General features: G+C 37.3%; 1 protein-coding gene across 1 annotated transcript in view; it reads left to right on the top strand.

Moving 5' to 3' along the window:
- The first annotated feature begins 10,630 nt into the window (after positions 1-10,630).
- Positions 10,631-16,038, top strand: part of Lhfpl3 (LHFPL tetraspan subfamily member 3) — a 513,012-nt gene continuing 507,604 nt past the window's right edge. The window contains exon 1 of the mRNA XM_076862427.1: positions 10,631-11,072. Within this exon, the coding sequence (XP_076718542.1) occupies positions 10,631-11,072 (442 nt within the window). The remainder of the gene's footprint in view (positions 11,073-16,038) is intronic.

The raw sequence follows: 16,038 nt of genomic DNA, 5'->3' as shown, positions 1-16,038 counted from the left end.
AGACCAGAGACTCTGTGTCTACTGGAAGAAAAAGTAGGCCCAAATCTACATCATGTTGGATTAGGCTCTGACTTCATTAACAAGACTCCACACAAGAAATAAAATTAAGGATCAATAAATGGGATAGATTCAAATTGAAAAATCTTCTCAGCAAAAGAAACAATCAGGTGAAGAGAGAAGAGAGAGCCTACAGAGTGGGAGCAAATTTTTACCATAGGCACATCAGATAGAGCACTAATCTCTTCACTCCTTTTATCTCTATCCTCACCCTTACCAATCTGTCCCTCATCAAGGGAACTTTTTGGATCACAGGAGTTATATGCTTCCCAGCCTGTACCCTCAGGGGACATCTCAATTGGATGTAAGAACTTAACCACATTGCATCGCAACACTTGATTCCTGTCTCAATTACCTGACTGTGAGCTCCTTCAGGCAGAGACTTGATCTCATTCACATCTGTGACTCCAGCAATTAGCACATATACAGCCTACATAGACTAGGTTCTAGTTTGTAATTATTTAAGTCAATGAATGAAGGGGTGCTTTATCGCTAAACTACATTCCTAGCCCTTTTAAATTTTTTCAGGCAGAGTCTTGTTAAGTTTCCCAGACGGGCTTCAAACTTGAGATCCTTCTGTCAGAGATTACAGGTGTTTGCCACCAGCATATTTTTAAAGTGAGATTTTTAGAATAAAATGTTTGCATAGTTCCCTGGAAATTTTTCAGTAACAAGGTAAACCTATTCTGTATTGTTGATTAATCCAAATTCTGTGTGTGCAAGATCCCCAAATTCAGAGCAAACATTCTGAGGAAGAAATTTAGGAGTGTAGCTAGTCTTTCTTCCCTAAAGGGCTGCCATCAACTCTGCCTGGGGTGGGCCAAAAGGTTACCAGTAAGCTGCCTTCATTTCCTTCTCTCCCTCCTCAGTGCGCAGCACCCCTAAATAGAAGAATCAGCTTCAGCATTTAAAGAAGTACCTTGCTGAAATTTCAGTTTTCTATCATGAGATTCAGTAGAAATAAATTAGGTTTGAAAAATACTTAAAAGCAGGTGTTTTCAACAAAAATTTAATAAATAGAATAACCTTCCCCAGTTGAATAATTAGTTGAAGCACTATGTCATGCTTTTAACAAGAATAGTGATTAAAATAATTACTAATAAAACTGAGAAACATTACCAGGTGAAATGCATAAGGATTTAGGCCAATGCTTCTTAAATTAAGATCTACATGATACATTCCTCAGCACTTATGAATTCTCTGGGAGAATTTAAAATTTGAATTTTTAATTAAATGCTAATTTAAAATTAATATAAGTATATTTTAAATTATCAGATACACTCATGTCTGGTGGGGAAACAGACTGGAAAACAGTACTGACAAAGAGTTTTAGAGCACAGGAGGGCGCCATATTTATGATTGCATTAACACTGAGTGATCCACCAGAGTTTAATGTGTCAGTAATAAGCATATTCCAGCTCCACTACACATACTAATGACAAAATGATAACACTCCTCCCACAACTACTATTATGCAACTCTTAGTAATTTCAAAGACAAAGCAAACAAAAAACTCTTGTTTTTTTCGATAATAATTTGCTATTGAAAATCATTTTTTATGGAATAAGTTGTTAATTTCTCATTCAGTGACTATGATACCATAATTTAGTGGGTCAGAGTGATATTGTGAAGCAATAACACATGTGGTCTTTATACATAAATTCACTCTTTTTTTTAAGGTGTCAAGCAGTATTCTATGCTTTGGGCTTATAGACCAAATAAGAAAAAGTTCTGTTGCTATGGAGCTTACATTCTTCTAAAAGCCAAAGTAAAAGTAAAAGCCAAAGCATATTATGGTGCAACTGTGCAAAGCAAAGTTTTCTGGTAGTTTGAAGGAAAAAAAATGGTGAGAGAATTAAGTTATCAAGGAGTACATTGTGGTCTAGACATTGCAGCCTCTAAAAAATTCTGTGTCAGATCATCTAACGACAAATTAACAGAAAGGAAAGATTTATTTAGTTGGTCTTGTCTTTATGATATTAACTTGCACCATTAATATAAATGAAAAAGTAATAGGCAATAGAAAGATTTTCATTAGATGTTATCTTTAACTTTCTCAGTTATACTCTGGAAATTTTAACTTGAATCTTATTAGTTTAGTAATTTGATTTGTACTTAATTTTTAACTTTCTTTGGGTTGATAACTTTACAAATAAGTTTTATAAGCCATATAAACTTTAGTTAACTTTAATTTTGTAAACAGTTTCATTGATGTATAACTTATATGACATAAAATTTAACCTTTATAAGTTCAGCTCAATGATTTCTTAGCAAATATACACAACTGTGCAACCATCATCACAAACCAATTTTAGGACATTTTCATTTCCCCTAAAAGTTCTGTTGTGCCCTCTGGAATTTAATCTGTGCTCCAACTTTCAGCTGCAAGCATACATTGACCCACTGTCTCTATAGACATTTTTTCATTTTTTAGAAATTTCTTATAAATGGATTGTCTGGCCTCTTTCACTTAGCGTAATGCTTTGTATCACTTTTTCATTACTGATACTAGAGAAATTTCATTGTACAAATTAAACACATTTTTAAATCTATTACCACTTGATGGATATTTAGATTGTTTTAATGCCAGTTTCTGGATTCTCTAACAATCTCTGTATTTTAATTGGTGTGTTCAGTCCATTCATACTTTTCTAATGTTACAATGCTTGTTTTTTACATATAATTCTATCACTAAATTTTCTGTCTTGATATAATTATAGATTTGCATGTAATTATTTATGGAAAGATTCCTGTGTATTTTTTACCCAGCTTTCTGTGTATTATTTACCCAGTTTCCCCCAACTATCAACACTCTACAGAACTATAGTATCATAGCATTGATATGTAGAATACTGACATTGATACAGTCAAGATACTAAGTATTTCCATCAAAACAAGGACATCTTACATTTTATCCTTTTATAATCATACCCTCCTGTCCTCACCCACTTCTTAACTCTTGATAGCTGTTAATTCATTTCCCATTTCTTATAATTCTGTCATTTAAACAATGTTTTATAAAAATATCCTACAATATATAACCTTCCAGGATTTTTTTCTCACTTAGCATAATCATCTAGAGATCCATCCAGGTTCTTCCTTGTCAATATAGATTGTTCCTTTTTAAAATTGGCTAATTGATATTCAGTTTTGAAAGATAATTTTCCTGGATATAGAATTTTTAGTTTATAGTTTTTCTTTCAGCACTATGAATATGTCATCCCAATGCCTTCTGGGCTACACTGTTTGTAATAAGAAGTTAGCTGATAATCATGTTGGTGTTCTGTATTTCTATAAATTGGATTTGTTTTTTATCCCTGCCTTCAAGTTTTTTTCTCCTCATCTTTGACTGTAGGGGTTTAACTATGATATATCTAAGTGTGAATCTCTTTTGCATATCCTACATGGGATTCGTTGACCTTCTTGTGTTTGTAGATTAATGATTTTTTATCAAATGTGGAAAGTTTCAGCCATTATTTCTTGGGTTAAACTTTATGAGACTCTCATTATGTGTTCATTGATTGTTGGTATTGTATAATGGGTCTATAAGACTTTTTTTTTTACTTCACTGTTTTACTAATTGGAAATTTTCAATTATTTATCTTCAAGTTCACTGGTGCTTTATTTTATCATATAGAATTTTCTATTAAGCCCATCTGGTTCATTTTTCATTTCAGCTATTGTACTTTTCAACTCTAGAGTTTCCATTTGGTTCTATTTTGTATTTCCTCTATTGAGATTCTCTATTTGTGGGAGTAACAATTTTCATGCTTTCTTTCAAGTCTTTAACATAGTTTTCTTTCATTTTGAAAATATATTTTAAATATTGCTTCAAAGTTTTGTTTGCTAAGATAAATGACTGGGCCAATGCAGGATCAATATCCACTGAATCATTTTTTTTTCCTGAGTAAGGGTGACAATTTTCTGTTTTCATTTTTTTTTTGGTTTGGTTTCATATTTGCATGTCTCATAAATTCTTGTTGAAAACTGAACATTTTAGATAATAAATGATAGCAACTGTAGATTCTGATTTTCTCTTCTGAAGAATTTTTCAGTAATTTTCATATGCTTTATCTATAGATTCTATCTTCCTTATTATATGTGGCTGCTAATGTCTCTTCTCAAGTTTATTTTTTGAGTTATTACTATTACATTTATATTTATAGCCTGCTTTCCTAATGGTTTTCCCTGAGTCTGCATAGTTTAGAGGTCAGAAAATGACTTAGGTAGAGATTTTGCTAAATACATCAAACCTGTAAGGCTTTCATTTTTGACAATGGATTCAGGCATTTCTCATCTTCCTCAGGATTTACTTTGCACTACCCAATCCTTCTTTTTGTCTCCTGAATATGCATTGTCATTTCTCAGTTGTTCAGAGATAAGTGGAAAGCTTATCTTGCATTTTTATGGTTTTATCATTTCCAGTGCATCCCCATTACATTTCTGACTAGTTATTACTTGTCTTATCTGAGAACTCAGGATAGCAAAACTTTGGATTTTCCATGCCAATTTGCCATGAGCTTGTTACTTTCATTGAGAATGTTTTGGGGTTGAACCAATCTAAGTTTTCCCTTTCTGACAGAAGCTTCTGGTTTTCACTGCTGCCCAACTAAAACTAATATGCTGATTGAGATTAGGGTAGATATAAAGGGAGTCACTGAAGGCAAAAAACCATAGAGTCCTACTTTTCTTATGTAAACTCCAATAATTCTTCATAAATAAACAATCAATTTGTTGTGTATTTTTAGTTATTCTTTGGAACCTGAAAATGACAGTTTTGACAATTTTATTCATTTTAACTCATTTTAGGGGAGATGATTCATTTAGTTCTTCATGCTGCCATGACTGAAAGTTGATTAAATAAAGTTTTATGTTTTTAATTTTTAGCCCATACATTTAAGTAGCATTACAATAATAACTTTGTAGGTCCACTAGATTTTTTTCTTTAAGATTATTTATGCTTATGTTTGGAATATACTGTAGGTTAGTGCTAAGAATTTGTAATATGACATTTTTTATCCATTTTGAAATTAAATGCCATTTAAAAAAATAATTTACACTTTAACAGGCAGAATCATACATCAAGTTTGAATATTTTAGAGTGAAGAAATGCATTGTGAACTTAACTTCTATTTGGCTTCCCTCCCCACCCAATGCTGTGAATTTTTACATTAAAAAAGGAACACATTCTTCAATAAAAGAATCAGTGGTATATAATAGTCATTCAAAACATAGCCTTAAACAAAAAAAAATGCATATAGAGTTTTAGGAAATATTTGTAAAGTAAGTTGATATTATAATTTTATCAAGGAGGAAGATGAATTTTTAAAAGTCATTTCTTAATTTTTCCTTCAGTTCTTTCCTGTAAGAGGATTATACATCCCCATCACATTTACTTTTAGCTTCTTCATATGACATGCTTTGGCTAATGTAAAATGATATACCATGCTATATACTATATTTCAACCAAAGTTTTATATAATTTTATAAGTTTTCTGAGCCTTTTACACATATGTTCTCTGCCATTAAACATTATGACCCAAATAGGAACTTCTTCATCTTGGACCTCAGAATGAGAAGACAAGCTCTGCATTGAGATCTACTGCCTAGAGTAGAGGACCATAGCCAACCAGCAACCATCATATCGTATAGATAAAAGTGAATCATTGATGTTATAAGCCAATGATATAGTTTGAGTTGCTTCTGCAGCAAGATCTGACTGATATAGTCATGAAAATGTTCTTGCACAACAAAAGCACTGAATTATCAACAATATATTTTGGTATGGCAATAAGCAAAAACATCTGGACAGGGTTTCTACATTTAGAGGATGTTAGGATTATAAAACATAAAACATAGCTATGTGAGTTGGGTATATTCTCAAAAAGGCTGAACCTGAAATTTGAGAGACACAAGAAATTGCTAAGTAGGAAAGACTAGTTTTGTAGAAAAAGATGCCCTTAGCAGAGAATCCAAATAATGCCTATATGAAGCCCCAATTGAAGGTCTAAGTGTAGATGTTCCAAATCAAAGGTATCGATTTTCAATCAAGTTGTACCTTCAGTGGGAAACTCCATGAAGCATTTTCAGAATAAGTTATAGATTTTTTTTAAGATCAGAAAGACCAAATAATGCTAGATTAATAGAGAATAGAAAATCCTAACCCAAATTTAAGTTGTAATGCAATATGGCTCCATGACAGACTTTGTTTTAGGAAAATCACGTTTCAAGATATTCTATATTATTTTATTTAATAGAAGTCATTACCTATCTTCAGACAGAATCATAATGAAATCAAGGGCTTAAAAACATTAAAGTGAAATGGTTCATTTAGTATAAGCTATGGAGGTGTTCAGCTTATGAGAAAACAACTTTTGCTCTTAATTGGGTTGTGGAAAAATGAAAAACACTTATAAAATGGATTAGTCACAGAGAATCCAATTCAAAGGGGGAGAAAAGAGAAGGAGAATGACTGACATTCCTATTTCCAATATCCCTCTCTGTTTGGAGCTTCACATGTCATTGTAAAGTGATATAGACCAAAGGGCAATGAATTCAAAATCTTTTGATCAATTCAATCTTGATTTGCATGGATTGTTGAAACACTCAAGCCATCTGATTACCTCTGCTAATTCAGTGATTGATTTACTAAGAGGTGATTTCTGATTTCTGAAAAGCCCGGAAAGAAAACTAAGGGGGAAGGGGAGCAAAGGGAAACACTTAGTGAGTGAAAAATCTTCATTATTAGAATCGTTGTATTCTTTTTTATCATGCAAATAAAATACTGTGTTTATTAATATTACAATTACATTTAGCAGATTAAATTCTAAAATTGTAATAGGTTAAATATTCTTAGGAACACATTCAAAGAAAGAACTTACAAAAATCAAAGATATATATAAAAAGGAATTAACCCTAAATGCAGAGCAGGGTAAAAAAGAGGGCAGATAGAATAATAAAGGTCAATATTTGAAGACAGAATGACTGAAAATTTTCTCAATTAAAGAAAGACATGGAGAATCTTTGTATTCTTGAGTGAGATCTAATAGTGACCTTGGTAATACCCCTAAACATCAGTTAAGTAACAGAGTTTAGAAATCCTCTTTCTGTTATCAAGGTCACAGCAATGACTCATCTGAAAATTCTAAGCATCTATCGATTGCAAAATTATACCTATGCAATTTCAGAGAAGGTTTTCAATATTAAATAAAAGTCTGTTTTGCCATAATCTTATATATCTCCTTTAGGTCTTGGTAAAAATGATCAGGTAAAAATGGTACTGGGTCTGAATCCCAAGTCTCTTGCTCTCCAAGGCTTTTGCACCCTCTCATACTGTCCCAGATTAGTTTGGGATTAAACATTAAGCTCTTTTCCTCACCCAGCATCTTCCTTTTCTTTTTAAAGCATGTTACATAGTCCAACTATTCTTCCTAACAATCTGCGAGACACAGTTTGTGAAAGAGTAGATCTCATTACTGACCCATGGTGGCAGCAAGAGAAAATCGTTGTCAACAGTAAAGCTTGAGATTTGAGTGTTCAGTGTTTCTAATTCCATGCTGTCGATGACACTGACTTCTATTAGTTATTTAGCACACATGAATCATGGTATAGTTTCAAAATACTTTTCTATCAATAGCAACTTCTTAGCATGAATCAGTCTAGTTTTATTATTTCCTCCTCCCCCAAACAGCTTTCCTGGTCTCATAGTTTTGATGAATGTGACGAGTTACCCAGAAGCTCAGCTGTCTGAACTCTAAAGTCTAGGTGGTGCAAGGCAAAAGTTTTAGATTTAAGGTGGAAGTGGTCTTACCTCTCGGACTCACGGTTGCTAAGGACAAAGTTTGGATGGTGACAGAGGAATTTGAAAGGTGTGGACAATCTGTACTTCTTGATGGCAAGTCAAGAGTTTGCAGGCATTGAAACTCACCCCTAGTTCCTCAATAATGAAGGAAACTCACCCCTAGTTCCTCCTTCAACCTGCAAATCTGTTGTGGTGCAGGCAGGGTGGATGTGGAGAGAAAGGCCATTGGCAGAGCAAGGACAAAATCCATATGAGCACTTTAGATAAGCAAAGCACTGGATACTAGAATGTTCCTAGTCCACAAGAGTGGACACCTTGAATATGCCCCTTGGTATAATGATTCTGAGCACAAAACCAGAGGCAATTCCAATCCTGGAATAAGAATAGGACTCTCCTTGGGAATGACTTAAATAGAAAAGCTCTTTGAATCACAACCTTTGAATCTGAGTCACTCACCAGTCTTTTCTTTGTCCTGTGAAGGCAATTTAAGCATTGAGGTCTAAACCAAGCATTTTGATTCTCAGCCTTCCCTTCTCAGCAACATCCCATCTCAACCACCTCCCCTAGGAACAATAAGAATTTTTTAAGGCATTGATTTTAAAGAAGATCTACTTTATACAAGGAGGTTCAGGGAATTTGAGGGCTTGGGAGAGTCATTAGAAATTACTGCTAGTTCTCGCCTTAAAGCCTTCTCTGCCCCTGGGACATATGGCCTGCCAAATGGACCCATAAATCTGATTACCCTAACCTTTTCTCTTCCCCCACCTATGTTAAAAATTTTCTGATTTTCCAACAGCCTTAGGGGAGTTAAGAAAAATTAAACCTAACAGAAGTTTTGACCCGCCACAGTTACCAATGCATTGATGATGCAGCATCACAAATTATATTTTTAAAGACTGCAAGTGTTATATTGAGCTGGCCAAATTTAGGTCGTCTTCCTTACCTCCCCCAAATGCCTCTGATATTTTAAAAGCTTTTCTGAGCATCTACAACCACACTTCCTAGAAATTCTTATTGGTCTAAACTTTCATGTTCCATGGTCATTCTGTCTGATGGACTTGAATTGTGATACCTGAATTCCTTGCCCAGGAAAAGTTGAATAAGTTTTGCACACTTACAGTTTCAAATTTTTTCCCAGTTGCAGTAGTAGGCCCTTTATTATCTTTTGTGTGTCCCATATCCCAAGTTTCACCCTCTGCCTCTGTCTCCCCATGCAATCTCAAATCTTCAGGTTCTCAAATGAAGAGCATGACGAAACTTGATCATTTACGGTATGACTCTTCTTCCATTGACTAGTCATTTACATAGCCAACTGAGTATAGAATTAGAGATCAAATTCTATCAGAGTTCTCACATTTTTACTTATTCAGTGGTCATATGGTTCAAAATGGTTTATTGCCAAAATCTGTTCCTACTATTGAGGAATCTGGCTTTACTGCTTAAACGGGGTTTACATGCTTCTTTATATCAGAGTCAGAAGGAACAACAACAACAAAAATAGCCCCCCCCCTCCAAAAAAAAAAAATAGAGAAGTGAAGGGACTAAAAAGAGCAATTGAAAGCCTGGAAAAGGCAGGGGGCCTGAAATAAGCAAAGGAAACAGCACAAGGCACAGACATAAAACAGCAATGCTCCATGGATGTAATGTCATATATGGATAATTCAGGGGAAAGTGCCCTGAAAAACGACTCTGGTTAACTGAAGCTTTGGGTTGTGGGGGAAGTGGGGATACCTAGACAATTAAAACATCATCTGTTGGCCATCCTTATTGTATCCTTGGCACATGGCAACTGTCAATGAATGTTTGTGTAATCAATGGAACACTGGCCAAACTACCCGATGTTTTCACTTCCGTGCCCACACAAGCCCCATATACGGGAAGGTTTTGAGGTAAAGACAATCTATATCATCAATTGGCCATAGTTCATTTGGCTGCATAAGATAAGGAAACCACCTTGAGGTTTGTCTTTTTACGTGATTGATTATGGGACTCCTGCTCAACTTCTGTCTCTACCTGTCTACCTGAAGTACTGAGGAGTTAGCACGGGTGGGGGAGTGGTGTGGGCAGTTCTGTGGTAGTAACAGAGAAGTCTCTGGGGGGCAGTATGTCTCCTTTCCCTTGGTATTTCTCGCTTGCACCTGCCGCGTTGCCCCTCGCTAAAAGAAGCAGAGGTCTAAGCACGTTGCTGTGCGGCGATGAAATGTTCCCAGAATCAGTCTCTTGAGCCCAGCCCCTAACACCAGCGGGGATCCCGGAGGTGTTTCTGGGATTCCCGTGGGTGCTCCGGTCCCCATCATTAGATTATGCCCGCTCCCCAAACTCCAGGCCCGCTTCTCTGGTTTGCGCCCGCCACTTAAGGGGCGTTCCAGGGTCCCCGCGGTTCTCTGCGCCCTGGGCACTGGCAGCGTGGGCCCAGCCAGAGACTGGGAACCAAGCGGGGGGGGGGGGGGGCGTGCGGGATTTGCCGCCTTCAGCTGCTGCAGCTGCAGCGGCAGCGGCGGGAAGAAGGGTGGAGAGTGGTGAGGAGGGCTGGAGCCCGGGCCAGGAGGGAGGGAGGGAGGGGGGCCGGGAGGCTGTGCCAGGCGAGCCGGAGGGGTGCTCCGAGCTCCCCCGCCCTCCTTCCGGGAGCGAGGATGCAGACTCTGGAACTGGTGCTGTTGGGCTGAGGCGGAGGCAGGGGAGTTGCAGCGCGCGCGGCTCCGTGAGTGTGTCTCCTGCGCGCAGAGAGGCGGGGGGAGGCGGAGGACCGGGAGGCGGAGGAGGAGGGGGAGAATGCCCGGAGCCGCCGCCGCTGCCGCCGCCGCCGCCGCGATGCTCCCGGCTCAGGAGGCTGCCAAGCTGTACCACACCAACTATGTGCGGAACTCGCGGGCCATCGGCGTGCTGTGGGCCATCTTCACCATCTGCTTTGCCATCGTCAACGTGGTGTGCTTCATCCAGCCCTACTGGATCGGTGACGGCGTGGACACCCCGCAAGCCGGCTATTTCGGGCTCTTCCACTACTGCATCGGCAACGGCTTCTCCCGGGAGCTGACCTGCAGGGGCAGCTTCACGGACTTCTCCACGTTGCCCTCGGGCGCCTTCAAAGCCGCCTCCTTCTTCATCGGCCTCTCCATGATGCTCATCATCGCATGCATCGTTTGCTTTACCCTCTTCTTCTTCTGCAACACGGCCACCGTGTACAAGATATGTGCCTGGATGCAGCTCACCTCTGGTGAGTGCACGCTCACCTCCGCGGAGGCGAGGGACCCCTGGGCGTTCAAGCCCGGGAGGGGCTGGACTGGGAGGGGTGGGGGCTGTGCGCGCCGTGGGATACTAGACAACTTAATCCTCTCGGACTGAGGAGTGTGGGGAAGGAGCCCTAAAAGGCCGGAACCCCCGGGGTTCCCCAGCCCGGGCACTAGCACCAGTTCGGAGGCTTTCGAGAACCTCCCAAGTGCGAGGGACGCCACCCAGAGGGGCGCGCTGGAGGCAGAGTGGTGGCTGGGCTGAGTCGGCTCAGAACTAAAGATTACGGGACAGGGGGGAGAGGGGGTGCGGCGAAGTGGCAGCTTAGAGAGGTTGGGCTAGATGGTGGTGGTGGGGCGCGCGGAGGAACTGGCACAGGGAGGTGAAAAGCGGCTCTGGAGACCTTGTAGAGGAAGGAGCAAGCTCTGACCCTCTCTGTGACTATTGTGCTTCATTGTGTGTGTGTGTGTGTGTGTGTGTTTTTTGTGGGGAGTTGGAGTGAAATTGTTTTTCTGTCCTGGGCAATTATAAATATTTTATCATCCATCTGGAGATGAGTAAATCCTAATTGTCTTGGGCTTCATCCTTTTAAGAAAAATGTAACTTAGAGTGTTCCTTAGCAATTCCCCAATGCTAAGTCTTCAGTTTGCCTCCTTGTCAGAGCAAAGGTCCTTCCATTTCATCTTTAAACAGACGTCTTGCGGGAATCAAGATTTCTCAAAATCTCATTTTGAGAAAGTGGTGTTAGGGAAGTGGGCAAATAGAAAACCTGTTTCATTAGCATCTCTGATCACTCTGCTTGTAGATAGGTTGTTGCCAGCTGGTGAATATAAAAGTACTTTTTTTTTTTTTTTTTTTTTTTTTTTGCATCTGAGCATCAAAGTTACTTTTAAACCAGAAAGAAGAAGAAATGAATTTCCTGATGGTTTTGAAGAGTCCTGAAACAAAACTGACTGCTATTGTAGCTCCCCTGATGCCATTCTCTGTCAGCTACCTTGTGTGTCCTTCCTTCTAAAGTCAAGGGTCCTTGGATCCTTGACACCTTAGTGTTCCGACATTGTTGAGGTCCTTTTGTTTTTATGAGTGATTTGGTTGTGAAGGAATATTGAACGCCTCAAGCAGCCAAAGTTTCTCATTTGTTTTTAGTTTTATTTCATTGTCCTAATTCTTAAAGGATCTTAGTTCAATATTTTGTTGTTTATTTCTGAGAAGATTTTCTGGGAAGTAGGGATTTAATTCCCAAGTTTATCAGAATGTCATAAGTTGATTAAATCCTTAAAGGTGGTAAATAACATTAAGTTTCATGATCATATATCTTTAGTTTGATATAAGAAAAGCTTGTGGAAGACTAAACTTGCACGGAAATGTTTGTTTTGTTTTATATGTGTCTTGACTGATTTTGACTTGCATTTACTGTGAAAGTATATATGTGGAAAACAAGAAATGAGCACCAGCTGAGGCCTATCCCCCTCCCACATGCTATCACCTTCCTGAAATACAAGAGTTCACCTTCTCCTTCTGTCCCTCTACCCCAACTTCTTGAAGAACTCCCTCATTTTGGTTCCCCCCTATATATAATATTAACTTTTATAGATATTTCTGGAGCAAATTAACTCTGAGATTTGGAATAAATTTGTATATTATGGTTGTTCTTGACAGCTCTGGTTTGACTTTGAATAGGACAAACAGGATGCAGATGTTTTAGGAAAAGAATTGACCCTGCACAGCTAATTTTAATTTTTCTAAGTTAAATGACCTATTTAGACTGGTGATTCAAATTAGATTGTTTTCAAATTACTCTGAAAGTAATTTTTAGGTGATTTCCCAATAATACATTATTAAGTATTTTATTTTTATGAGGCTTAATATTCTAAACCCATATATTTAAATAAAAGGAAAGAAAGAAGATGGTCTTTGGAAATGAAATTAGTACAAACTGTAATCATTATCATTTTTTCTTTCCTTCTCCTGAAATAGTGCATATAAAAATCATTTATGCTGGATAATGAAATATATTGTCTTGTTTTCAGATACTTGAAATCAATATGCTATTCTAGTTCCAATGTCATATAAAACATGAGAGACTTTGTATCACAGAAGATATCAGGATATTCACTTACTTTTTGAGAAGTCCATATCTTTAAGTAGCATACTTCTTAAAAATGTTTATTTGCAATTTATTTAGTGTTTACTTGTAGTTATTTATTAATGAAGTACATTAATAAAAGAAGAATGGATTATGATAATGGGTCAAATGCAAATCAAAGTCAATTATATGCACAGATTTTTAAAAAATGAGGTATATGTGACATTTCTGAAGAATTTCATGTTTAATATGATTTCAGGTTTTAAAATTTTTCATGTCATAACACTAATAATAAACTTGACATAATGTCCTGAAGTTTCTTTGAAAATTGAACCTCTAACCTTTAGACTATATCTCTTTAATATTACATAGGTTTCTCATGCTTATAGTTTACCTAGGCTAATCTCAAGTTAATTTGCTACATATGAAAGATGAGACCTAATGTACCATGTTCTTACTAGAGACTATTGAATCCTCATTAGAAGTCAAGTAATTAACTTATATATTTAGTTACCTAAGCATTTTAATGTGGTATTATCATAAATCACAGTCAAGTAAAATATAAAATCCTATAGGAAATGATACATTTAAATGCTGCAGAGACCTTCTTATGACAATATAGCATCAAAAATTATTCTTTTTTATGACTCTGAATGATGAAACAGAAAAATTACTTAATTTATTGGACCTGGAAGTGATGTTGGTTATCTATCTAGATATGTGATACAAATATAATTATTGCCACCATTAAGAACACATTGCCCTCTCCCTTGCCTCTTTAAATCATTATCAACCTCAGAAGAGAGAAGCTTGGAAACACAGAACTAAGAGCAAATATGTCACACTACCTTTGGGTAAAATCCTGTCCTTTGAGACCATGCCTGATTTAAGGACAGAAGACATAAAAATAATACATGAAATAAATCATGACAATCAGAGATACAGAACTATCCCAAGTCTATCAGATAGATAATCAGAAAACTCAAGGAAAACTTTTGTTTTTTTTTCTGCATGATTTGACACTGTAAGAAAGAAGTAGATCTGTAATTGGTCAAGTAAAGTAATAAAGTCTAGGGTTATTTTGATGGTGGGGAGTGTTATTTTTAAATAAAGATAAAGAGAGAATTTTGTCCTTCTGGGAACTTGATCCTTTGTTTCTATGCTCCTGTTTTCTTTAAAACATATTTCAGTCTGTTTCAAGTCTATTCATTGCCAAATAACAGAGATGTTTTGCTTGTTTTTCTAACAGTAAGCAATACCTTGAATTGTTTTGAGGAGCCTGTGTATTCAAGATTTTAGACCAAAGAAATCCCTCCACCTCCTTCTCTCTATATATACATATATACATATGTATGATACCATCATATATTTTATATGATAATATTCAGGTAGACTTTAAAGGTTTTGAATACACCATGGATTTCCTGGTGGAAGGCAGCAGATGAGGAGATAGTTACTCTCATTTATGAAGAATAGATTTTCTCAGAGAGATAAGAATAGGAATGGGTTCCATTTTCCAGATTCCTCATCATTCTTAGTATATCAAAAAAAGGACCATCAAGATGGCAAGGCTTTATAGCAAGGCTTAAGGGCCAAATTGTTTAGTGAATTCCTCCCAGTCTTTGTTTCCCCCCATTTTTTTTTTAGCTAGTACTTTCTTAAATTTATAATGTTGTCATTAGGTGAAGTGAGAGTCACTAAAGATCATCACTGCATTTCTTAGCCTGCAATAAGAGCCTCTGCAGTGTTATGCCATCCTCACACATAGTACCCTCCTCTTATTGATCTCATCAACATTTGAAATTACAGGCTGTTTGTGTGTTTGTTTAATGTCTTTCTTACCCAGTGCCCGGAAAGTTCCCTAAGTCCTCGTTTTTCTTTATATGGCATCGAGGTCAAGAGCATAGACAATGGAGTTAAAAGATACAGGTTTGAAGCCTGGATCTAACACTGACTAGGCAACCTGGGAATTAATCTTTCTGCATGTACGTTGTTCATCTGAAAATAGGCTTGTAACTTTACCTACTTCAGGAGATTAGTGCAAGGATTAAGTGAGCTAATGTGTATACTTAGTGCCTGGCTCATAGCAAGCAAGCTCTGTGTGAATGTAGGTATGGTTGCTGTTGTCTTGTTATTATTGCTGTATCCTGGCACATCATAGTGTATGTGTTTGTCTGGCACACACTAGATATCCAGTACACTTTTGTTGAGTTAATGAATGAAAAAGAGAATGACTAATGGGGCAAAGAAAAATGGTAGGAAGGAGTGATCTTAAAATTTCCTACATACTATAGTGGGAAGACAGTGCTGTGTACCTTGAAAATCATGATACTTATCTTTCACAGTGGTATCAGCAATGACCGCAGTGAAAGAACTCTTCCCTATTCTTTATTGGCAATGGGTGTGACATGAGAGCCTAATTTATGAGGAGCTTTTCCCCAAATAGAGGCTTTCCTTATGTATAGGTAATAACCTTTATTATAATATTGAAAGATAATCATATCTCAGACTTTAGACAAATTTCCCTTATCACTTAGTTTCTCATGAAAATATTACAGCATTCAAAATGGTGGTTTTATGTAAGAACCAAGAGATTAGGCTTTCTTTCATGCAGAGCAGGAACCTGTTCCAGGTTGGATTTCCTTATGCACTTCAGGAGCAATCAGAACCGGAGAAGAGTGTGTCTTTTCTTCACTTTCTTATTTCTTTTTTACTGAACATTAGTGCGGATGTACTCTTGGAGTAGCAGGGAGCCTGCCCCAACTGCTCAGATGGAGTGTGCTATGTGAGGAGAGCTGATGGAGGTGCTCTGAAGAGGGTACAAGCTTGGGATTTACTCAAGTGAGGACTCAGTGTTCAGGACAAG

The sequence above is a fragment of the Callospermophilus lateralis genome, chromosome 1 (genome assembly GCF_048772815.1).
Source record: "Callospermophilus lateralis isolate mCalLat2 chromosome 1, mCalLat2.hap1, whole genome shotgun sequence".
NCBI classification, from domain to species: domain Eukaryota; kingdom Metazoa; phylum Chordata; class Mammalia; order Rodentia; family Sciuridae; genus Callospermophilus; species Callospermophilus lateralis.
The sequence above is the reverse complement of the archived record's forward strand: the minus strand, read 5'-3'. Positions and strand labels throughout refer to the sequence as shown.